The sequence below is a fragment of the Numenius arquata genome, chromosome 7 (assembly GCF_964106895.1).
Source record: "Numenius arquata chromosome 7, bNumArq3.hap1.1, whole genome shotgun sequence".
Classification (NCBI taxonomy): Eukaryota; Metazoa; Chordata; class Aves; order Charadriiformes; family Scolopacidae; genus Numenius; species Numenius arquata.
The window spans coordinates 43,066,802-43,091,617 of NC_133582.1; the positions used below are offsets into that span (position 1 = coordinate 43,066,802).

The 24,816-nt window shown below is 38.2% G+C and overlaps 1 protein-coding gene across 4 annotated transcripts in view; it reads right to left on the reverse strand.

Annotated features, from left to right (window-relative positions):
* ATP2C1 (ATPase secretory pathway Ca2+ transporting 1) overlaps positions 1-24,816 on the reverse strand; it is a 72,980-nt gene that overhangs the window by 30,968 nt on the left and 17,196 nt on the right. For 2 of the 4 annotated variants that reach the window (XM_074150605.1, XM_074150604.1), the window contains exons 1-6: positions 8,260-8,364; positions 7,224-7,340; positions 5,545-5,634; positions 3,430-3,465; positions 2,488-2,549; positions 2,028-2,136 (exon numbers count right to left, since the gene is read on the reverse strand). In XM_074150605.1, the coding sequence (XP_074006706.1) occupies positions 2,028-2,136; positions 2,488-2,549; positions 3,430-3,465; positions 5,545-5,634; positions 7,224-7,340; positions 8,260-8,328 (483 nt within the window). In that variant the 5' untranslated portion in view covers positions 8,329-8,364. Of the gene's footprint in view, positions 1-2,027; positions 2,137-2,487; positions 2,550-3,429; positions 3,466-5,544; positions 5,635-7,223; positions 7,341-8,259; positions 8,371-9,018; positions 9,034-24,816 lie in introns of those variants that run through there. The other 2 variants (XM_074150606.1, XM_074150603.1) reach the window with 2 other exon arrangements.

A 24,816-nucleotide genomic window follows, 5' to 3' on the forward strand; every position in this document is an offset into this window, starting at 1 on the left:
AGAGTAAGTAAGAATCAGTTACATTGCACTCAGTACCACTACACTATAGCAGATCACTCTGACATCCGAGTTGGGAGTTTTTTTGGTGTTTTGCTTTGTTTTTTTAAATGGCATGATAACTCTGATCCACTCCAGTTCTAGCTGAATAATAAAATGAACACAGGCAGCTAGATGAAAAATTATTGGTCAGTGTTAAAAAAGGATAGTACCTTCACTAAAGTGCTTTCTGATCTGCCAAATCCCTCTAATTCCTGCTATTCTCTCACATAGTTACCAGGGTAGTACCCGTTTTTAGAAGATAGATGCTGCATCAGTAAAGGAAAAGGGACACTTGTGAAAAACTGCAATGAATCTTTCAGTCAAAGCCATAAAGAATTATTAACTCCAGATAGCTCTATAGTAATTTTGTATTTGTTACGTATTCCTCAGACACCAAGCGGAAACAGGATGAAGGTGCCACTTTGCTACTAGTCAGATTTAGCCACAAGCTCTGAAATATGTATCATCACTACCAAAAGGAATTGTGTTCAAAGCCTACACTGTTATGAGTATGTTAGTTCCTGATGTAATATTCTGGCTTTAGTGAAGACTACCATAAAACTTGATGGACCATTCATTAACATACAGAAAACTCAGGCCAGAAAAGGTCTTTTAGAAAACAAGATTGCCCCTGCAAGATTAGACCAGTGAAGAAACTTCTCACATATACGAAAGGCTGTAGAAAGTAAACAGTGCCTGCTTTCATTTCTACAATCTCCTAGGACAGACGGCATAAATCAGAATATGCTGAAAAGATCTACCTCTTTATCTGAAAAGATGATCTCAATTTGTTTTAAAACCCACCATCCCATAAAAATGCCCAGTACAGACAAGACGAAAATAAGATGACACGCTCTTATTTTCAAATGATCTGCAAGAGTAGTTGAGATAACGATGGCACAAATTTTTATTTTAGGGCTAACGACAGCTGAGAAACTTCTAATTTCGTTTCTGCTTTCCTTTGTAAGACATCCAAGCAGGCCACTATTATAGCATGCCATAAGCTTATGAGCAGGAGATGATGCTGCTGCAACACCAGTGCCATATCCATGCAGAGACTACACAACTGCTGAGGGAAGGAGGAAGTGTTTGCAGTCACAAAAAACAAACCCACTCAAGCACTAACTACGCTACAGGGGCTAACAACAGATAAGCCAGACAAATTTCTCAAGAGCGCCACAGATTTGTCTCAGAAACTAGCTCGTTCAGGCTTTGTCTATAAAACAAACTCTGATTAATCCAGTATCAATCACAGATACACCGCTCATCGTATCCAGAAATGACTTTAACATGATAGATAGCCCAAATATTGGGAAACCTGAGGATGCCCAATCTGACAGAAAAGTTACACGATATTATTGAACCAAAGCCATCAAAATAAGCGCGATGAATATATACACATTCCACTTTGCTTTTAGAGAATCTGCAAGTACTATTATAGTACTACTGCTTCAACTCAAACACTTCCAGCCGTGCTAATGTTACAAATTAAATATTTAGGAAACTAGAAAATATAACAACGCACACTGATGAAAAAGTGTCAGAGAAAGTATTACACTGGCACAATTTCAAATTTTTTTTTAATATTCTATTATCAGAGAACACTGAAACTATACCCTAAGAATTAATGCAAAGACCCAAAAAACATCTGCAAACAGCTGCCAAAATATCTTATCATTCAGACTGAAAACAGTAATTTTACAACATGTTTAACATTGAGGAAAAAGTACTCAACTAAAATTTTCAAAAATGCATTACTACATAAAACTGGAAAATTCTTTCCTATGTGCTACAAAAAGAAATCATATATTTTGTTAAGAATGCACAATTACACGTGGAAAGTCATTATTTCAAAATTTCTATCAGAACAGTTGTGAATTCCAAACAGTAACAATTATTGTAGTTCAGTGTTCAGTGGCTATCTTCTCTTCCCCTCTGTCCCACAAAACCAGAAGTTATTAAATATTAAAGCAATATTAGGTATATACCTCAAATAATCGTAGATCAGCTGGGACTCTGTCTCCAACTGACAGGCAGACAGTATCACCTGGGACCAAGTCTCTTGCAAGTGTATGTTCCACCCTACCTTCTCGTACACTGTAGGCAAAAACATGAAGAGCAATGAGAATCTCTTCCCTGGCATTTTGCCCAAGAAAAACAGTCACACTGTTGACTACGCACTGCAATGTTACTGGTTTCAGCAAAACATGATTTCTTATTTGCTGCTTGTTTCTTAGAAGTTACACATCAGTAACATCATTTGAACATGGAGTAGTTTTTTAGGCTTAGAAAACAATCTTTAAAATGAGCAAAAGCAAAGCTTGTTCTGTGTCAGCATAAGAGCTTGATACAAAGGCAGTAAGTTCAGTAAAACCTTTTTCATTAACTCATTTCAGATTAAAGTTATTATGACTTAATTTAGGACTGAACTGACAGACTATTACATACCAATGGCATTCTGGAGGCACAAGTTTACTAAGCTCTTCAAGAGATTTTTCTGATCTGTACTCCTGTAGAGACATTTTTAAAAAATAAAACTTAACATTTTTATAACAGGCAACAGTTAAACATAAGATACATCTACTGAAATTTGTCTTATTAGTAAAGTTGTATTAAAGTAATATCCCAAACAATAAGATAAAAGATGCCCTTCGACAGTTCTATATTAGATACTTTAAAAAGCAAGTATGGTCCAAACACTGAAAAATTTACAGATTGCCTACAGGCATTTCTTCTGAAAGAATAGCAGAGGTCCTCTCTATTTTTCTTCAATATCTTCAAGTTTTTGTAATCCTTGTACTAATGCTTCTAAACTCGGTGATCAGGCACATGATTGAGTTCTACAGTTTAACAAGTCAGTACCAAAAATACTGTGTTCATGCTCTTAGTCCCTTCCTGGAGAACTAAGGTCACACAACTCATCTCTAACTCAACATATAAAGCACAAACACAAAGCAATTTTGGTTTAGGTACACATTGAGTAAAGCTGTGCATTTACAGAATGAAAACAACTCCTTTACGACTTAGAAAACTACTTGAAGACAATTTTATTATATTTTAATTTCTGTACAAAACTGAAGCCAGAGTTACATTTTCAAAATCTATTTTCTATGAAGTTAAATATTTAAATACTTCTACACTGTTTATTCTAAGTGCTTTTATACAAGTACTCTTTTATGGCTGAGTATAATACCAATGCAGATGCATAAATGTCAATGTAGTTAAAGCAGGTGAATCCTGCACTTTAGAAGAGACAAAAGACTTGGATGAAAGCACAGAGCTCTTTACTCAACCATTCACAGCACAATGCATCAAGACAACTACTTCACTCTTATAAATAGAAGAGTTTACATAAAAGCAATAATCTCATTTGGACAACAGCTGTCTTACCTGAACGAAGGCAACTGTAACAACAATAAGAATTGCCTGCAGGAAAACAAAAGCAGGTAAGATAAATTAATTCCAAATGGCCATGAAAGTAAGTGATCATATTTGGGTTTGCTTAGCCATAGTTATTACTACACATTAACAATATTATTTGGAAACAAACTTTCTCATGCTCAAAATCCCTCGCTATCCCTTGGGTCTGTTATAGAAGTGATGCTATTATCTATTTACATCTGCTCTAGTGATGTCCAAGAACTCAATAACCTGATTTTACTAAAAATAAGATTAACAACTAGATAGTGATTTTGAAGAACTGCTCCGTGTTTCTGGACAGTGAGCAAGAGACAGCAGTGGAGAAAGATCCATGACACATTTAGGAAAACTGGTCTGAATGAAGAGTGAATGGCATTCTCTGTGAACAGAACAAAGGTTAGGAATGACGTGTTAACTGCTGCAGAGCATCACAGATGTGTTTTCATTCAAATAACCAGATAACAGAATGACTAAGAATAAACTGAAGACCAGAGATAAGGTAGCAAGCTGAAGAACAGGTCTGGAGCCAGAAAATATCCCAGTAAGAAGAACAAGAGGAGAATGAGACTCAGGAACTCTGCCCAGGACTCCCGAGGAGTGAGACAGGACACAGAGTATACCCCAAACAGCCAAAGTACCAAAGATCCCAAACAAAAAAGCTAAAAATCCCCTCTCATTAGAAATAATCTAAGACAAGTACTGAGGCCTCAAAGCACGCCTTCACAGTCCCTCGTATCACATACAATTCTGGTCACACCACTTCAACAGAAAAATCACGAGGCTTCTAAGTCCGTGATGTGAAAGCGAGTGAATGAATGAAATCTATTTCGTGTAAAGTAAGTATCATCTTCCCCTTCAATACACTCTCAAATTGAGTTTTGTTACATTACCTGAATTTGTTACTCAAATTGAGTTGTCTTATGGTTGTGTAATAAATCGGTGTAACAAAATCCATTAATTAAGCCTTTAATTAAAGCACCCACAGGAACTACTAAAAAATAACCAAGGTATTACCATTTTGCAAGAGAAAAACACTCTTGAAGAACTCTTAACAAAATCAAGGATAAATCCAGTAAGTCTGCTTTATTTTTGATACTAGCGTTGGCCTCACCAACTGAATGTTAGAGTAAATAACTATATATATTCCATCTTTCCATGGAATGTTTCCATCAGAGCTACACGTGTTCCTTTTGGAGGCAGTATTATCTTCTACAGTTCGTGCTACCTGACACAGCTTTGCATTCCTACCCTCACATCAGTCTCTCGGTTTGTGTCTACATGCAATGGTGTGCATCAAGAAGCCAATAGGTTCCAAAAGGGAAAAGGGAGGTAATTTTTTAATTATTATTTTTTTAAAAATCTTCATCAGTTCCCAGTCCAGATCAAAAAGCTTTACAATACATTTGTATCAGCAGAGCTAATAAGATGGCAAAAGCTGCTCAAGCCAGCGTTGCCACCAAAAGAAATATGTCGTTGATCTTCAGCAGCAAATTAGTTTTGTTGCTAAGGCTCTGAGCACAAAGATACAGCCACAGAAAAATTGCACTATCATCTGAAAATGAAGAAAAACAAACTTTTTGCTTTTGTAGAAGCAAACTTCTACAAAAAATTCATTATTTCAGCTTCTGTCTTCCATCTGCTATTTCTAGAGAGTTCAGGTTACATTTCTTTTTCATGTTTGAAAAGATTACATCTTTCAAGTAAATTAACAGAAGGCTTATTTGGTTTCAATTTGAAATTAAAGCATAATTTAAGACAAAAATTACATAAGAGACACCAAAAATTGGTCCTCTGAACAAATGCCTGAAGACGGGCATTTCAACCAGTAAGGATGCAAGATGCAGCCAGATAACTATTCACTGATGTATTTTGATATGTATTACTGCTACCAGTCAAGAAAAAAACCCCATCAAAATCCAGTCACAAACTAAACAGATTTAATGGATTTAATGACAGCATATAAATCAAATCCATTAATTAGAATCAAGTGATCCCATCCCACATTGGCATTCATGTGACGTTGACAGTACATGTGATTGCACATTCTGAAGTACTCCCAACAAAGATAAAATTTTAGTTCCTTACCACAGTGATACTGACGGCATCATCAAACTGATGCATTAAAACACTGATGACTGCAGATGCCAGGAGAAGCATAATAAGGGGATTTTTAAACTGAAATGAAACAGAACAGTAATTCAGCAATATACTTGACAGAAAGACCATTTTATCTATCCCTCAAAGCACATCCGATCTATTTTGAAACATATTATTCTACAAGTAAAGTATTTCTAACCTGTCAGTACAAAGAAAATCTGACTCTATGCAGTTTGGGTGTTTACTTGAGGGTGTTGTTTTTAACTGTCAAAGACCTTGAATAGACCGTATTCAATACATAACAGGAAAAAACTGTTTCTTACCTTTCTCAATTCACGTTTTTAAGACAAAAAGAATAATCTCCTGTATTTGTTCATACTGTATTTAAACATAATTTAAACATACAAGAAGCAGCCTGAAATATATTCAGTCCTTGAGGCTTATACTGAGGCTTATATCGTCCCCAGAAACTGACCACTATCAAGGCAGCAATATATTTCGTAACTTTCAATTCATGATTTCTTGTTTTACAAGACACAAGTTTTCCTTTTAGATCATATGCTTTCTTGAGATTTCTAAAGCTCAAATAATAACAGGTCTTGCTTCTACATGACAGTGGGTTGCTAACATGGTCATTTTTTTGAGAAATGGTACAAAAAAGAACATTCCCCCAATTAAAGTGAAGAACATATAGCAAAGCAAATACGTATCTTAATAAATCCTACCTAAAATAGACTTGGACAATATGCTTTAGAAATGTTCTGATGCATCTGACTAATTTGACACTACAAATGGGAAAATAAAGCATTAATGCCAGAGGACAGCTAGTACGTAATCAAGTTCCCACTGTTAACATCAGCAGAGTGCTGAATATCTTTTTAGTCACTCCCAAGTAAAACAGTTCTCCAGAATTAACCATCTATTACTTCAGGGTTTACTCTACAGGTGCAGGAAACGTTGGTCATGATGTTTAACATTAAAAATTCATTAGAAAAAAATCTTCCGTGTGAAAATTTGCGGTAAATATCTTGTGTAGCTGGGGGACGGCAGGGGTAGGCAGAAGGAAGTAGTGACACTTCCACACCATTTTGAGAAGTAGTATGCACTTATATATATAAAAATATATGCATATATATAAATGAGATAAATCCCACTGATAGGAAAAAAACACAAACAACAAAAACCCCACACACTTGACATTTGACAGTTCTGCTTAATACCAGAATCAAGGCTGGCCCCACCTCCACCCTCAGCTCAAAGGCAGTGGTTTTGCTTTTTAAAATTTCCTCTATGAAGCATTCATACTTCACGTTTCATTTAAATATTTACCAACAGTCATATGCATTTGTGTCTGACCTTAGTGCGATTCATACCCAAGTCTTTGCCTACAGGGAACTTTGCTCTGCTCCTCCAGCCCTCAGGCTAGTTATAAGTGGTACCCTTTGGCTAGTTACAAACACACATCCAAGAACAAATCATGTAATTAAAACACTGGCACGTACCTAAATAAAAGGTTTTTCAATAGGTAAATTAGATATAATGTATAGAAGTTGCAATTTCCTGTTCCTGTTCCCACTTTTATCAGAATACGTTCACGCACACAAAAGCTAAATTATTAATAAAGAGCAAAATTACTGAAAAGTATTAGAAAGGACAAAAATCTTAACCTGGGAAATATATTTTTTCCACAGTGGTTCATCTTCACTAATATCAAATTCATTCCATCCATGGAATGCCCGTCTATGACAAACTTCACAGTTTTTTAAGCCATTCTGAAGATTAGCCTATTAAAATACGCAAAGAATAACACAGTCAGCAATTACAATAATAAGTAGACGTCAAAACAAATCCCAACACCAAAATATATAGCCTCGGATTATACAAATTTGGCCAATATCAGAAAGACAAGTTTGATACTAATGTTTGTACGACAATAAAAGCTAACTAACTACTATTTTAGAACTCAGTTTGGCAATTCTTAAGAGATCAACAAAAAATTCACAGAAGAACTACAGAAGCAGATGCTGTTTCACATCTCTAAACAATTGCTGATCTTCCCTGCAGAAAACTCTGTAACAAGCCAAACCGTGGGCATAGTTCAGACTCTTGAAGATTATGTCAGGAATTCAGTTATTCAGCCAAATGCCAGCAATAGCTTCAAAGTCTTGAGTTGTCAATGACCAACCTTTATCATGGTGTAGTCTCAAGCAGTCAAGCATACTGAAAAAATACCATCTAACATGAAAATTAACCCAGATTCAATGGTTCATAAATCTGTCAATGGGAAGCTCTCTCAATCCTGTTCCTCCACTTAAAATGAAGGCTACCAAAATAAATTAAGGATGTTAAGGATTCCTTAGAGAAATGGAAGCAATAGCTACGAGAAATAGGACAGAATTTTATAGGAAGGTTGACTCTAGGATTTTTATTAACAAAAAGCAATCTTCAAAGCATACAGAAATCCAAACATTTTCAAGTTGAATCTCATCCCCCTTCCAAATACCCAGTTTTTTTGAAAACGTTACAGATTAGAGCATTTCAAGTAACAATTTAAAAATCAACATGCTTTTAGAAGCAGACAATAGCCAATACCAAACTGCATGATAATGCATAGACTTTCAATGACAAGATCTGTCCTTAAGAAATATCAAACTTATTGTTTGGTAACATCAGTGCATTCTTAAGAGATGCAAAACCACTTACTTGCAGAATGCTTGCTACTTCATCAACTGGCAATTCACTTGCTTTTTTTGAAGACAGTACAGGAATCATTGTCTCATTGTCACCATCAGGGATTTTTTGAAGACGTGCAACCTAAGAAACAAAACCAAAGTCTGAAGGGAAGGAGAGCACTAACATTTCATTTCAAACAACATATACCAGAGCAATACAGTATTAATGTCATTAAAAGGTAGTTTTTGATAACCATCGCACTTCAAAAAAAATAAATCTAAAATTCAGCTTATTTTCATGCAGTATCACCTGCAATAATAAAAGAAAACACCTGACATGCAACTGAGAAGATTGATTTCTCTAACGACATGTTCAGTGATGACAAAGATCCTAATAGTTAAATATATTCATAATCTGTTAGCTCATTATCATCAACACCTGGTCAGAAAGTAATCACTCCAGATACATTTCACTCCCTGCCCCTACTTTCTACTTATTAATGAAGGTGGTCTAAGCAGGCCTATTTACATTTTCTTGTACACAAAGACAGGAGAAACAACATTAAGAAAACTTCAAACAAGAAAGTCATAAACTTGACTGCAGTTCAAAAGCTTCAAGTCAATGCTATAAAAAGTAATGTTTTCCTGTAATATAAGGAATTCAAAGTTTTGTGAACTGTAGAACAGAGCAACAGCAACATTGATTGCACAACTCAGCACTGCTTTGATTTTTAATGAAGCTTCAGAGTTTCTGAATTCTTGCTTATTAAATGAGAAGTTGGAGTGATACTCTTTTTTCCCCCCTCTCATTACCTTACTGCACCCATAATTAATATCTCGTCCGTTGTGCCACACACACTTCCCCCCTCCATTAACTGGAAGACACATAACATGCAAACATGCACACCACAGAAATGGTTTGCCCATTATACTTGCACGGAATTTGAACAGGTGATTTTATGCTTTAAAAATAATGACTGTCACATATAAATCTCCTCTCTGGATGCTGAGACTTAAAATGTTAAGATAAAGTACTTCAAGATGACAATACATTAAAAGATTCCAGCATTTTTATGCCCTAAAAAAGGAATGACAATCTTCATTTTCTATACTGCGTGTTGCTTGCCATGTACTCAGATACGACAGCTGAGATAAATTTAACTCAGTATTTGTTCTTCTAGCTGCTTACTTAAATAGACTCCACAAAGACTTCATCCTAGGGGCCTATGGGAACAATGAACAAAGGTGAAAGTGCTACAGTTGGAACTCACAGGCTTTCACTTTCAAGAGAAACCCTTGGAAATTCTACGCTTGCCATGTAGTTCCCAGTGAAACAGGAAACCAACAAAACTTGCTCCTTCACTGCAAATATAAGAAAGCAGGTCTAGAGACTAATGAGAAACAGGGTGATATGGAGCATGTGTTTGAGCTCCTGGGCAGGCAGGATGGCAGATGAAAGAACTGCACCTTAACAATGTGTTTACTGGCCTCCAAAGAGGGGGAACCCCTTAGATCCCACACTGTAGCCTAAAACCAGCAGGACTGAGCAGCTGGGCTCCTGGAGTGTAGCTCAGCAAGGGCCAAGAACGGAAGCTCAGCTATGCTCTGCCACACCTCCACTCCAGTTCCCGGACTTCATTCCACCGAAAGAGCTTTCTTCTGTTCTTCACTATCCTTTCAATGATACATTTATGCAAAGACCAGAATTGGAAAGTCTGTGGCCAAATTTTTATAGAGTACAAAATACGTGACTTAAATATGCTTTAGCATTGGTTAGGTACTTAATGAAACCTTAAGTATATAAACTGATGCAAGTCATCTTTAAAAATGATGGTGAATACACATTATTATACACTATAAATATATACATTTATAAAAATTATCTAGCAAGTTATCATTTCCAAATACCTTTACACATTTCAAGTCAGACAAGAAATTAAGAAAAAAATATTTCAGCCATGGTTCAAAACAGGAACAGATTTATCTGTCTCAACATATGTTTATTTAAAGTATTTTAAAAGCACTATTACTTTCAACATCAGAAGGAAAACAAAATAATGAATATAATTCTGTTCCTAACAAGGGGTCTTTTGACAAAACCCAATGCTCACAAGCCCTTACACCAAGGTTACGCTGTTCTGGCCCAGAGGGACAAACACATGCTCCACAGTTGCATGTTTGTCACAGAACACATCATAAGACTCCCTCTACAAAACACAACTATTATTAAAGCAACTGAAGCTGACCACAAGAGCAGCAGAATGGCAGGTTTTCCAGTTACGAAGAATACAAACATTGTGACCCTAAGCCTTATAAAATACTCTTTGGTGTATATAAGTTCATTTCCCTACAACTTCATTATGGGAAGCGATGCATCATCATGACCACCCAGTCCTCCACGCAGCCAGCCAGCCCGTGGTTAAACGTACCACCACTTTTACAGCAGCCAAGAAGCACTCCATGCTCACAAGGTTTGGTCCCTGGGAAGAAACAGTTTCATTCAAATTCACCTATTCTGCAATTAAGAACACACCCAGCTGCAGCTGCTGTTAAGCCTACACATACAAACCAATATTAAGTTTAATTACTTCAATTCTCAGGAAATTGCAGTTGACAATGATGACTTTGCATACTTTAAATGGTAATACTTAATTTTCTTTGGATTTTAACCTTACTTGTGTTTCAGTTTTCTTGGACTACATACTTTTCTAAAGCAAACATTCACCCAGGATTTTGCCACAATCTCCCCTCTCGGATAAAACACCCTACCGAATTACTAGCTCATGTTCTTTTCCTTAAGGTTTCCTATCCTAAGTGCCAGCTTTTGAATTTTATTGAAAATAGAAACCACATTCATGGTATTAGCTACCAAACACCAGCTCAGGGCTGAAAAACCATTAAGCCTAAGTGCTGTTTCAAAACAAACCCGCAAACTTAGAAGTTTGACCAAGATGAGTCCACATTCTCCACAAAAATGCCGAGCAGCCAAGGTTTCCCAGCAAGAGTCGGCAGAAATGAACTGACAGCCATTACAAATTTTAGAGCTGAGAAAAGTCTTTTTCCTGATACCAACTGACATGGCTGCTAAACACAAATAACAATTCCAAAAAGGATATGTAACCGACCGTTTCCCTAATATTATCAATGACAACTTCAGAAAGTCTAATAACAAGCTTTTTAAGGATATTTTAGGAAGTTAAACAAAAATGTTAAAGTAGTCTCAAAGATCAGGCTTTTCCAAATAAATCTGCATTAGCACAGAACTGTGCTACAGCAAAGCCTATTTTGACAACCTTTTTGTGACAGACTCAAAAAGGCATTTGTTTTCAATGTGTTTCATTCATATTATCTCCCACTTTTACGAACAATACTGTACTGTACACAGTGAAAATATCTATAGAGAAAATGTGGTACAGGATTAAAAAATAAAAGCTCAGAAGGTCTTTTTATAGGCAGCTCCTTTCTCTAGAGCAAAATTACATATTGTAAGACAATTGTGGAGGATCTTCATCTAATTTCTCAAAATCCCCTACAATCTGTGTAGATTAAACTACACTCCTAGTTCAGAAAAGAACAGTTTCAAATATCTAACTTTGCCACCAATTAAATTCAATTGCTTAGCCAACGAGAATCTGATCACTGTTTCTTTCATCACTACCTTCCAAAATATAAAGTGGGTTACACCAACAGATTTAGGTCCAAAAAAATAGTTGAAAAAGTGCTTGCTATCTGCTGGAACACAGTAACTATCCTCAAGCAAATAATTTTGCCTTTACTATGTAATATTTCCACAAAGCGAAAGAAGGGTTATTTATTCAATACTGTCAGCAAGTGCTCTACAGCCCTTTGCACTGCTGCCCAGATCTGCACGCTGGAGGTCCGGGCGTCTGCAACATCCTTTAGCATATCCAACAGAAGCTATTCCCAAAACCACTGTGTTTCTATATTAAAGGAGTCAACCCACATATAGTAAGATGTCTTCCCATCCTATGCTGCAATTAGTTTTCTAGCATCTATCAGCTGATACCTTAAAGCACTTCAGTAATTTGTTGCAGGCCAAGTTTTTAGATGGATAACTGGGCTAAGAAACTATACTGGCCTATGCTGCTGTATCAAATAGGCAGCACACACATGACCACTGAAGCTTTTGGAGCTGTGACTACAGCTGCCCATTCCCTGCTCGCAGTTAACTCTACCAAGGAACAAAGCAGCAGGATGCTAGCTAACAAAAATAAATAGCTGCCTGGGGAAGGACTTTTCTTGGACCACTTCCAACGTACACACTACGAGTTCTAGACCAAGAAACACACATCAATCATATGACCATGGAACTGTGACCAAAGCTTGTTTATCAAAATTAATACAAATTAGCCTGGAAGGCTTACACTAACAGAAATTCAGAGCTCTTTTGCGTTTTCTCTTCAGAAAAAAATCTAATTAACCAGTTAACAGTAATGTGTTACTGTTTCTTCTTCCTCATACACTACAAAATTCTGCCTACCCTCTTTCTACCATGACCGATACTGACAACCTACCATTACCATGCTATTTCTCAGCTTAGCAGGAACAGTCCATTATCAATCAGCAGGGCTCATTGACATTGAGATACTTTTACAATTATTTTTTTCAGGACAAATTTTAGCTCTGCTTTGTCTGAGAAAGCAAATGGCAGGACCTACATTCACTGAGAGCAGTCTAAAAATTTAGAACATTCTCATAGAAAAATCTATTTCTAGACAGACTCGTGACCAAAACATTTTAGCTAATTAGCTAATATAAAGTCCTGTAAATGTTACATGCAGTTACTCAACCGACCTAAAAGTGCAAAACACAAAGGTGGTGTAAAAACAAAACTACTGAGAACAGTGAGGAGGGAGGGAGTTTTTAAAAAAATGGCATTTAAGTTGAGGTAACTAAAGCAAAATACTTTTTCTTTCTTTGAGAAGTTCCTTCAGAAACCTGAGACATAAGGATGCATCTGGGTTTGGGCACTCTACTTTCAGAAAGAACCGTTTACCCTACCACACAAGAAGTCCCACTGGCAAACTGCAGGTTAGTAGAGGCAGTTTTTGGGAACCACTCTGATGCAACTGGAAATGTGAAAAGATGACTGGAAGCACTGACTCCGCATGCTTCCAATATGTACTTCTTAACCATACCTATCACTTTCTTCTGAATCTTCCCGTCCATCTGAATAGCTAATTCAGTCAGTTTGAATCTACCCCCATCAGTCCCTGTAAAAATGAACCCCTTTCAAGCCACTACAAGTACTACAAAGACCTTTTGACTTGTTTGTAGTAATCAACCTGTGAGACTATTGTTGTACGAGCAGCTAGTGACCCACACCCAGGTAATATGCCTCTATCGCAGATACCACACAATTGCTACTGAATGCTACCGTGTCTAATCAATAGTAAAATTAATGAATGTATACTTAATCAATGGGTAATTAATCAATGTGCATTTAAACTTACGTATATGTGCAGTATGTTGTCTTTTCCACTTGAGATATTCCCTGCACCTGCTCAGGAACTGCAGCTTTATTTATGAGATAAGGATATTAGACCGTGTTGTCCAAGGGACAACTTCAAAGCCCACATGCCAGACCTGACTGCTATCAGCGAGTGATTGATGAACCCGTACTGTAAGCAAAACCCCTTAAGAATACTAGTGAACACAGAGCACACGAGATCTACAGTGTGCCTGACCAAAGATCCATCCAAAGCTCGATCATCTCAGAGTTCCCAGCATCAGAAAGGACATATGATTTATACCTTGCTCTCGCCTTTTCTGAGTTATTAGTAGTGATCTGCCTTACCAGTGTTCGTGCCTTTCTTTTTGGGATCCTGAAAGACTCAGTAGCTCCTGACCCACCATAAGAACTATCTTTTTATATACCTTCCTTGCACTGAAAAAAATGATAGCGTTCAACAACATAATAAAGGTTTTTGACTGAATGCAAAACAGATTAAAACTTACAAGCTCCTCATTTCCTGAACTTTATGTATGATCAAACTATACGTGACGTATACTAAAAGGTTTAGAAAACTCCGATGCTACTAAGCATGCTTTTCTCCAGTTCTGTACAATTCAGAGCCAGGATGGCAGAGAGGTAACAACAGACAGAGCAACTACCTTAGACATCAGTGCACACGGTAACACAATAAAATATCAAGCGCTTACCTCTTCTGCACTGTCTGGCATCCTGAAAGTCACGGGACTAGAGATCAACTAGATGTCAACGGGCATAGAGGCCTGAGTCTCCATGTGTGTGCACATGGACTTGGGAAACAGTTCCCACTAGGCAAAGACTCTTGGCTGTGAAAGGTCTTTAAGGAAAAGAAAAGAGCATTGCTTCCATTCTGGGTAGAGTCTGTCAGTTCCATCAGATATGAAAGATCGCTGCAAAGTCTTTTCCTACTTGTTAGGACATGGTGGCTAGAGGTTTTAGAGATCCAGATCTTTAATCATGTTATTGTCCATCTTCAAACTCTCCATTTAAACAGGTCACCACTCAGTATCATGACTGTGATTCCACAGAGTCACTTTCTAGCAACAACCTTAAAAACCATGTATTTCACTAGATTTCTGCCATCTTTGCCTCTCCCATTTGTTTAGAAGGCAAGGTGCTCCTTGAACCTCAATACAGGGCCCAGCCACAGAATGAGGACCATGTGATGACAAGACACAGCAAAAATCCAAGCACAAAAGAAAAAAAAAAAAAGCATTAGGCCATTAGGCACACTCAATAGTTACAGTTTAGTCCTAGACCAACTGCACACCCAGAAGCAAATCCTGGACGCATAGCAGGATTCCAGAAGCGGAGGCAGGGTGGAGATGAGCATGCAGAGAGCCCTCAGACCATTCTAGAACATGTAACACTGAACATGGTTGTGACTATGATACAACTTCCTCCGTGAAATTTTGACAGATCTGAACAGGAATTATACCTCCAGAGAAATTCACCAGTTATGTTAACAAAAAGAAGCACATGGAAGTAGCTGAGTGTGGTGGATACAGATTTAATAAAATAAATAAAAATCAGTGCAGCCAAGTTCACAAACTACAAATGCAGACAAGCTACAAACTCACCTTGATTAAGTAAATTCCATTATTTCATGTCGTATTCTTGGCTTTTGAACTAATTTTTTAACGATGTGCAGAAAATTGGAAGTTATATTCAGGAAGACTTCATCTATACAGACTGCAGTGATAGAGTTGTTTGTACCTCACATCTGATTACATCAGGAAGACCAATTACTTCCTGTATTCTCAATTAGCAATTCCTCTAATGAGTCTCAAAGCCCTGTGAATTTAAATATAAAAAATTCTCCAATACTGTGACTGACCAATAAACCCCTAAAACAGAAGGCTCAGAGGAGATGGACAAGGGCGATGCAGCCATGAAGCTCTGGAAATAATGTGGTGTGTGACTAACCACAGCTGTTGCAAAGACGCTAACTTTACCTCAACACAATGGGGACTGGAGGGTGGCCTTTGCTTTGGATAAACCATTATGTCAGTTGAGTGCATCAACTAGTTGTGTAAATGTTTCGCCCCGATTGAATCAAAAGAATGTGAAAGTCTGAGTTAGCCAGACCAGCACGGGAGATGTGCATTTGGCTCAGCCCAACACATGCACTGAACAACCAACAATATTTCAAAAGAGAGCAACAGCCCTGAGCTGATTTCAACCCACTTATTCCTTTCTGGTGACTGGGGATGCCCGGCGTCATGATGGTGATCATATTATAGAGACTGGTAATGGGAGTCAGATCGGTATTGCGATTGAACTGCGTATTGCAATTTCTTTCTTTTGCCAAGTGTAACTTATAAAATATACTTAAAAAATAGTACAAATGTATCATTCTGCTAAATCAGAAATCCCCCATAACATCAAATATACACAACTGATATTAAACATTACATCCCCTATACAGGGATTTTCTAAAAGAACCTGGGCAGAGTATTATACTTTGACAAATATCTTTATGGGAAATAATGCTTATATTTCTTACAGCAACAATTAAAGTGCCAACACTCATTCAACACAAACATCCACGACCAATTTGCAAAAAGAGTATTTTACTCGCCACTGCAAAGAGCTGTCCCTTCCCACCCCCAAAAGGTTGAAGTCTGCAGACTAATGAGCCACTTGTTTTCTACCAGCCACTGTTTGCTCAGGAGAAGAAATACTTTTTGAAAGCTTTGAAGTTACTGTCTACTGCCTTCATTTAAATGGACTCCTTTGGAAAAGTGTGATGATTTTTCACTTCTGGGGAAACAGCTGCAGCAGCCCTGTATTCTAATATTCAAAGAAATTTGTTCCTATTCAACAGTATTTTAGTTTAAACATTTTACCAGGAGACCCCACATCAAAGGAAGTGCACACAGAAAAGTTCTGTCTCTAAAAAAGCCAGAAGGAAAGAGAAATACTAATTTGCATTAATGAGTTCTCCTTGCAGAGTAGTTTCTATCCTTGTAGGTCACAAAGTTTCAGCCCCTTGTTATTGTGTTATTTCATAAGACTTTACAGAAAGGGGGCAATAGTCAACCTGGCACAGACACTACCCATTAACCAAAGAAATATAAACATCCAAATTATGCGAACAACCTGCTGAACTGCCCCATGAGCATGAAAAAAACTGCCTTATCTTTGAGTACTATTTCAGCAGTGCTTAGGACTTTCACTATGGCCAACCACCAGCCATAACACAGAACTATACTCCTTGGTACACAATACTTCCACATTTCTGACCAACTAAGAAACAAAAAACTGAATACTGGCACTGACCATCTTGAACCTCAAGGGTTGTCCAATCTTAAAAAGCGTAAAATATTTAAGAAAGAGATCTATCCCCAACTCCATCTACTTTAGGCAATGTAATAAAGGCTACAATGCTCCGATTAACATCCAACTCACTAACTCTACAGTAGTCTATAAAAGCTCAAGAACTAAAAATACTTAAGTAATAAAAATATCTTCTACAAAAACACTTCTCCAATAAACGCATCTCCACAACCTGAAAAATATCTTACTCTTTCAAGATGTTTCACCATGTCTTCTTTAATTTAAGAAAACCAAAAGGAAAGGAGGACAGCTAGTTCAACTGAGGCTACCAGCACAACAGTAAAGCTGAACGATTTTCTGTAATCGTAGGATATTCTGTGTGGTCATCTTGCGAGCCTTGTGAATGACAACTGCCTGCTCTCTAGCCAGAGAAAATAATTCACAAAAATAATGATACCTTAACCTGACAGCAGTGCTGTAGATTGTAGGAGTAATGACAACAAATATTCAGACTAAACTCCCAACGCCACACCTGTCCAAATCACCTTATCTTCCTTTAGCCCATTTATATAGTCACACCATTAAAACTAAAGAATGCAAAAACATTCAAACTTTGTATTCAATCACTACAAAATATTTACCATTGAGAGCATTTCTACATATACTCTGGAGGATGTACTATGATGAATTTAAAGCCTGGTTGCTGAAAGCCTTGAGGTGGCATCAGAATTACCAAGAACGCACTGACAAACACACCAGACCAATCTGTATTTGATTGGCCAAAACATTCAGCTTTGACTCTTCCTGTTCAAAAAAATTCCTTGAACACTGGAAAAGTCTGCCTGAACATTTCATACATTTGTCATTACTTATTAATCAGAAGAACAAAAAGAAATAGAATCCTAAGCACGCACTAAAATGGTCAAATCGATGCTAATGCCCTGGTGAAAGCAAAATTTACATATAATAGCACTGGGTCAGTTCAGAAACATTGGACAAGAGCACCGATGGGCATATCTCACTTGACTCTAAGCCTCTGCTTAAAACCTGAGTCACATGAAGCCTTTTGGAAGTTGAAGGCCAAAAGTCTTTGGGTCTAAATATCAGTCATTTATCTTGCCAGAGAGTTGATAACATTCTAGGAGAACATTTCAGCTTAGAAATAAGATCATATGGCTCCTTTCCAGTAGTCTGCTGCTATCTCATAACACTTGGAAGTGCTGAGTTTCTCAAATTGAAGGATGCACTTAAACAGCAACCACTAATAAAGAATTTTAACATCCTGTGATATACTATTAATGTGTCCGTGACATGCAAACTTTAGTTGTCATGTAATTGCATTAAGCAAAAAACACCAATAAAAATATTTGCTCAGTAGTTGAATAAAATAACAAATGAAGCTCCAAGACCCAACCGTTGATTATATCCTTTACAGCTATACAAGTTACTTCACAATGTAACAAAATGCAATGCTAATTAAGAAGATCCTGAACTTACTGTTTACAGCAGTTCTCAGGACCAAGTTAGTGGCAGTGCTAATTTAAATGCAAACATAACTCACTGCATAATTACTCTGCTTATGGTAATAAGCTCTCTTATAATCAGTATCAAGAAAGCAGCAACATTGTACTCACCAAGCTTTTCTTTGGTGAATTACGTATGCAGAAAAAAAGTTCTGCAGAAAATTTATGACTTAAAAATATTTGAAAAGCCTTTGTAAAAGGTTCTGTAGGCTGCACCTGCTAACCCATTATCCATTTTATACCTTCTAAGTCTTTCGAGTAGAATGTTTACAAAACAAATAACTAGAAGCAGATGCTTGTCCCAAATTTATACCTTGATTATTTTATTTTCCTTCTCTACATTGTAACTTTATCATTCCTTCTAGCCACTACAAACCACACTGAAAATGCCACTTTTATCACTCAGTGTCAATTAGGTATCACCTGAACTCTTTCACCAATTCAAAAGCAGGTCTCAAATAAAACCTATTTATTAACTTATTCCACTCTTGCAAAATTCCACCATGATCTACGGGTGAATTTACATTGAACTGAAACTAAGGCCACATAAAGAAGTGAGTCAAGCTAATGGTCTGCTTATGCTAAAAGGAGGTCTCACTGCTTTGTCCCTCACTGGTTTTTGACATTAACCGGATGCTTCACGAGCCCGCTCAACTTACTAATTCGACAGAAAGCTGTCCAACAACAGGGGCCAAGGGGAAAGAAGGGCTGGGCTAACCCTCTGCCAAGCTAGCAAGCCAGAGAAACTCAACAAACATGATAGCCAACGCAACACGGCAGGAACATAGCTGAGAGTAGGATCTTCTTTCAGCAGTCATAAGACCACTTCATTCAGTCCTATAGAAGAGCGTCCCAAGATCGCCACGCTCTTGTCAAACTCCTCACCAAAAAAGCAAGCAAAAATGTTTGTTTCTCGTTTGCTAAATTAGCTGCCCTGAGAATTGTCTGCATTTTCCCTACACCGTTTTTCCTGACTCATTAAGAGATTATGCCATAGACTCCCCACATAAAGGAGTTACAAAGATAGCAAAATAATAAACATACATTCTGTGTTGTCTGAACTGAAGCAGATTCCATGTTAAACCACTTTGAGATTATTATAGACTAACATTTGTGATTTATCTGCATGTGAAAAAAAGAGAAAGACAAAAACTATCTAATGCTCCATCAACCAGTCAAACTACAGATTAAAAGATGATGCCAACTGTTGCATTAAAAAGGAAATCTACATTTCTAATGCTATGTTAACTTAACTGCTAAGTTATCAAAGCACTATTAAAAGATAGGAAGGTATCTACTAGAACTGGCCTTTAGTGAAGACTCTCTATTTAAAAAAAAAATAAATCTCTCACTTTATCCTTCAAGTTAAACAGAAGAGGTGACTTTTTTGCCAACATAAGTGTAAAGTATTGCGTTCTAATTTTCTGCAAGCTGCAGATGGTAAGAAACAGTAATCAATTCATATTAAAATTCTTGTTCCGCCTATTAGTTTATTAAGAAATCATCTACATGTCAAAAGGAATGTGAAATGCTGTGATAACACCAAGTCCATTTCAGAATTTCTAACATTTTCCTTCACAAATTTCATTGATTATTTTGGATATTACTTTCATGACACAACTGATGAAGCCACTCTGGAACATTTTAAATTGTTTTCAAGTCACTGCTGCCGCAGGCATCCCTTCCCCCTCTGTTTTCAGTTGCACGTACGCACACTCCACCCCTTCATCAGTACTTAGAGCTGCCTAATCCATGGTGAGCTAGTCCAGAGTGCTAACTCACTGCCCTCAGAAAACAAAAGCTACTCACTGATCTTCAATGTTACTGTACAACTAAGCCCATTTTCACTATTTAAGAAAAACACCCATGAAACTCATTAGGAAATTCAACTGCACTTCAAGCACATGACAAACAAAAATGATTTATTTGCCCTCTCAGGATTATGTGAAGAATTAAAGCATCTTTTTAAAAGAAAAAAAAAAAAAAATCTTGACTTACATCTCACTATTTATCTAATTATCAAAATTTTCCTGAAATTACTACTGAAAAACTGTCAGCTGAAATTAACAGTCCTCTTAGAAGATTAGCTGAAATTAACTAGGACTCAAAATAATGAAGATTAAGGAGGATTTTCAGAATCACCACACGATGTTCCTATTACTTACAGTAAGTCTGGTCTGAGTTTTTGTACCAACCTTCTACATGATTTTGGGAAGTCTTTTCGGTTTACATGTGGGAAAATGTTACTCTGACCTCTTCTGTTAGGCACTTAATGATCTGAAAAAAAAAAAATTCTACAGAAGACTTTGGTAACAAAACTGTACTCCTATTTAACTATTTGTTAGCACAGTCTGACCTCTGAAGCTCAAAGTTGATGTGACTTAGACTGTATTCTTTATTTTTCTCCTAAAAGGCAGTCTTCTACAAGACAATCTTCAGTAGAACAAAGAACCTGACAATCAATCTAAAAGATAGTGATAAAAGAAAGCAAAAAAATTCAGACTACAATTATAGAAAATTACTTAAAACATCCCAAAGGTACCAGTGGAGAGATCCAAAAGTTACAAAGCCTAGTTTGCACTCAGAGTTACATTTTGTCTAAACAGCTGCAAGTTCTCTTGACTGTCTACAGTTTAAGAAAAAGATCCGCTTATGGAAAGAAGTCACAAAATTGTATCTTTCCAAACAGAAATACAAACATCATTCCTCTAAGTCATAGTTCTATTAAGCTAAACAGTTGTTTGCCTATGATGGGAAAGTTTCTCTTCCCCATTACCAAGAGACATACGAATTTTTGCGGAAGTTTAATCATCCCAACACAAGAGACCGGAATCATGAAGTCTTGGGACAAAACATTAACTAGCTTAAAGTAAACATACTATACTGCTTATGGAAACTGAATTAACAGAGGAAAACATCAGTTTTCCAAACCATTTTACCACTTCCCAATCTTTAAGATTCATCCAAATACAGGGATAAAAAAAAATCTGCTAACTCTTGCTCAACATTCAAACTGAAGAGACCTTTCAAACAAAAACTTGAAAAACAACAAGTTTAAGGATATTCTAACTGTAATCTTTGTTCTACAAGATTACAGAGATTCTTCAACTGTCTCCTGGAGAAAATACATTAAGGATCCTCTCAAGAGTTCTGAAAAGTTCCAATATGAAAGCTGCTAGTGTCTAGCTGTCTCAAAATGTCAAATGGATAGAAAAAGAAGAACTCAGAAATACCAAGAAGACCACCGAAATAGACAGCTGTAAATACATACGCCTGTCTGGAGACTCAGTTATGAGACTGGGGCGGGGGGGGATGGAACGCGTGGAGAGGAAGTAATTCAAGTGTTATGGGAATTAACTCAGTCTTTTTATTCATACTGAAGTTGAGCTTTTCTCCTATCCTCAGGAGCCTACTCCATTTTGAAAGCCCTCAACAAACCATAGAATTTATTTCTGCCTTTGAAATACACATATGATCATTATTTTTCCCCTAGATAAAGCTTTTTATATATATGTAAGTTACTTCTACCATACAAGTATTACTGATTTTTAGGCATTATTTATTTATTCCATAAGAAACTTAAGAAATGCCATCTTTGTGCTCCCAGCATGCAGAAGACTTAGAACGACCATACTATCACATGCAACTTGGTTATAAACTACACCTATCACACACTATATATCATATTGGTATTCTACTGGTAATAGACCTAAAAGTCATTAAAAGTCTTCCTGCCATTTTGGTTTTGGTACACAAATGTCAGACGGCTACTTTTTTCCCCCTCCAAGTATATTTCTCATCAATGGCATTACATCCACTCTGCTTCCTCCGCTCCCAGTGCTGTCCATTCAAAAATCTTTCGCAACGCAGTGACTGAAATGCAGAGGCACTGACACTACTTCTATCGGCTATCTGGCCTCCCAAAACAAAGATCAATCTTCTAGAGACACTCCACCACACTCCAAAATTCCTTCTACCTGACATGTTCTGTGCTCTTTATTACAAACATACAGTTGGGAGACATGATCAATAGAATTAAGAAAATTCTAAGATTATTTTAAAGTTTAAAAAGAGTTCTGAAATGCGAGATTATAATAACCTACATAGTTTTCAACATAGGTTGGATTTCACAATTACAACTCTCCAGTCATGGAAGAAAACCATATTTCAAAACACAACAATATCTAGCTGTAGAAAATAATTTAGTTGGTCTACATCCCAAACTCAATCCAGTTCTTCATTCAAGTCAAACTATTAAAAAAGCACCTCTCTTTTCAAAATGGGGTGGGAATAAAAGGAACTCATATATCTCACATAACAACCTAGAGCAAAGGAAATCCAGTAGCCACCTAAAGAAATCCATCTCGTATCTTCAAAGAATACTGATGACACAAGAGGGGTGGGGGGAAACAACAGTTATTTTCTTATATATATGTATATATATACAGCAAGAAAATCTCTAAACACTCAGAGTCAAATTGAAAGCGAAAATTGGTGAAGCCCACGCTCACTATCACCAATGCAAAGGAGCTCCCAAGGTTCCCAGAGCATAAACTGAAGCCCGACATGGTTAAACTGAATTAGCTCCTTGGATTAAGTCATTTCCAAACTTGACAAGAAGGAGAAAGCATAGTAGAGTCACTTCTTTCAGTACACAGAGTTTACAACTTTATACCAAATTTTTCAAGTGGTAGAACTCAAATACTGTCCAAGGCAGCAAAATTAAGTCACCTTTAAGAACACAAAATATGCACAAAAATATTTCAACACAAAATGCAACTAATGCTTCTCAATTGCACCCTGAAAGATAAAATTTAACAAACACACATAACCTCAGAAAATACCAAGCAGCTAATGCTCAGAAGCCCCTACCTAAATAAAACAAGAAATTTCTATTCCCAACACATAGAGCCCTAAAACAACTCAAGAGACGTTTTGAAAATCTGTCAAGAGAGAATAAAATCTGTCCGATTAGTTCAACAAGTGGCAGTACAATAAAGAAAAAACGATGGTTCTACAAATCTTAGAAGTACAAAACGCAGATCAAAATTCCTACCACGAGATTAACACACGAGAGCAACCCTGCAAACCCCTGGAAGGGTAAAACAATACACACGCACCAGTAGGAGTTGTCACCAAATTGCATGCAAAAATCCTCTTAGCTCCAATGAAGTCAGTGACTCTGATGAGACCTTTACCTTCATTTTTCCATCGAAATTGCACTTGAGTCGATAGTTACAAAAAAGTCTCTAGCAGCAGCAGCACGGGAGCTGAAAAGGTGAAGAGAGAGATGCCCCAAGATCCCAGGCAATCACACCGCTCCCTCTGCCCCCACCTGCAGCAACATCTGCAAGAGAAACCAGCGCTAAAAGAGGGGAAAAAAATAATAAAAAATAATAATAATTTTAAAAATTTTAAACCCCAACGGCCGAGGCGCATAGGTCTCCACCGCCTTTCCACTGACGCCAGGCGGAGCAGGCACACGCACGCAGGGAGCCCGCAGAGCTGTCAGAGGCCACCAAGGATTAGGATTAGTTGCCCAGCAGCTCCGGCAACACCGAGCAGCAGCGGCGGCGCCGCTTACCCCCCTCGCCACAAGCGCCGCCAGCGGCCTCGTCCCGCCCGGGGAGGGGCTGCGCACGGAACGAACGCCCCGCACCTAAAAATAAACCCTCACCCCAAATAACCCCTCCCTCCCCCGCCGCCCTGCCCGCACCCCGTCTCCGCAGCGCCAGGCGGAGGGAAGCGGCGGCTCCCCCGAAGCTCGGCGACCCCCGCCTCGGCTCCCCTCAGCCGCCCCGGCCCCACCCGCTCACCCTGTGGCGCAGGCCGCCGCGGTAAGCAAGGAGGGGGGGTGATATAGAGGGGAGGGGGGAAAGAGGGGCAAGCAGCAGCTCCCTCAACCGCCGCCTCGTCGCCCCTCTCAGCTCCCTGGCTCGGGGCGGCAGCAGCAACAGCAGCGCGTCCGCATCCCCGCTCCGCTCACTTCCGCGGGCGGCGGGGAGAGGCAGCGGACGGGGCGGGGCGCGGCAGCGGAAGAGGCGGGCGGATTCCCCCCTTCTTCCCTCCCCGAGAAGGGTACGCCTGCTCCCCTCTGAGGGCGGGGGGGGGTGGCAGCCGGCGGCGTGAGGGGGCGGCCGCTATATCCCCCCCGCTCGGCCCTCGGCCACAGCGCGGGGGGGGGGGGGGCGCCTCCCCGATTGCGGGGACCTCGCCACGAAAACAAACGCGTTTAAAACGCCCCACAGCGGCCGCTGGCAGCTTTGGAGGCGCC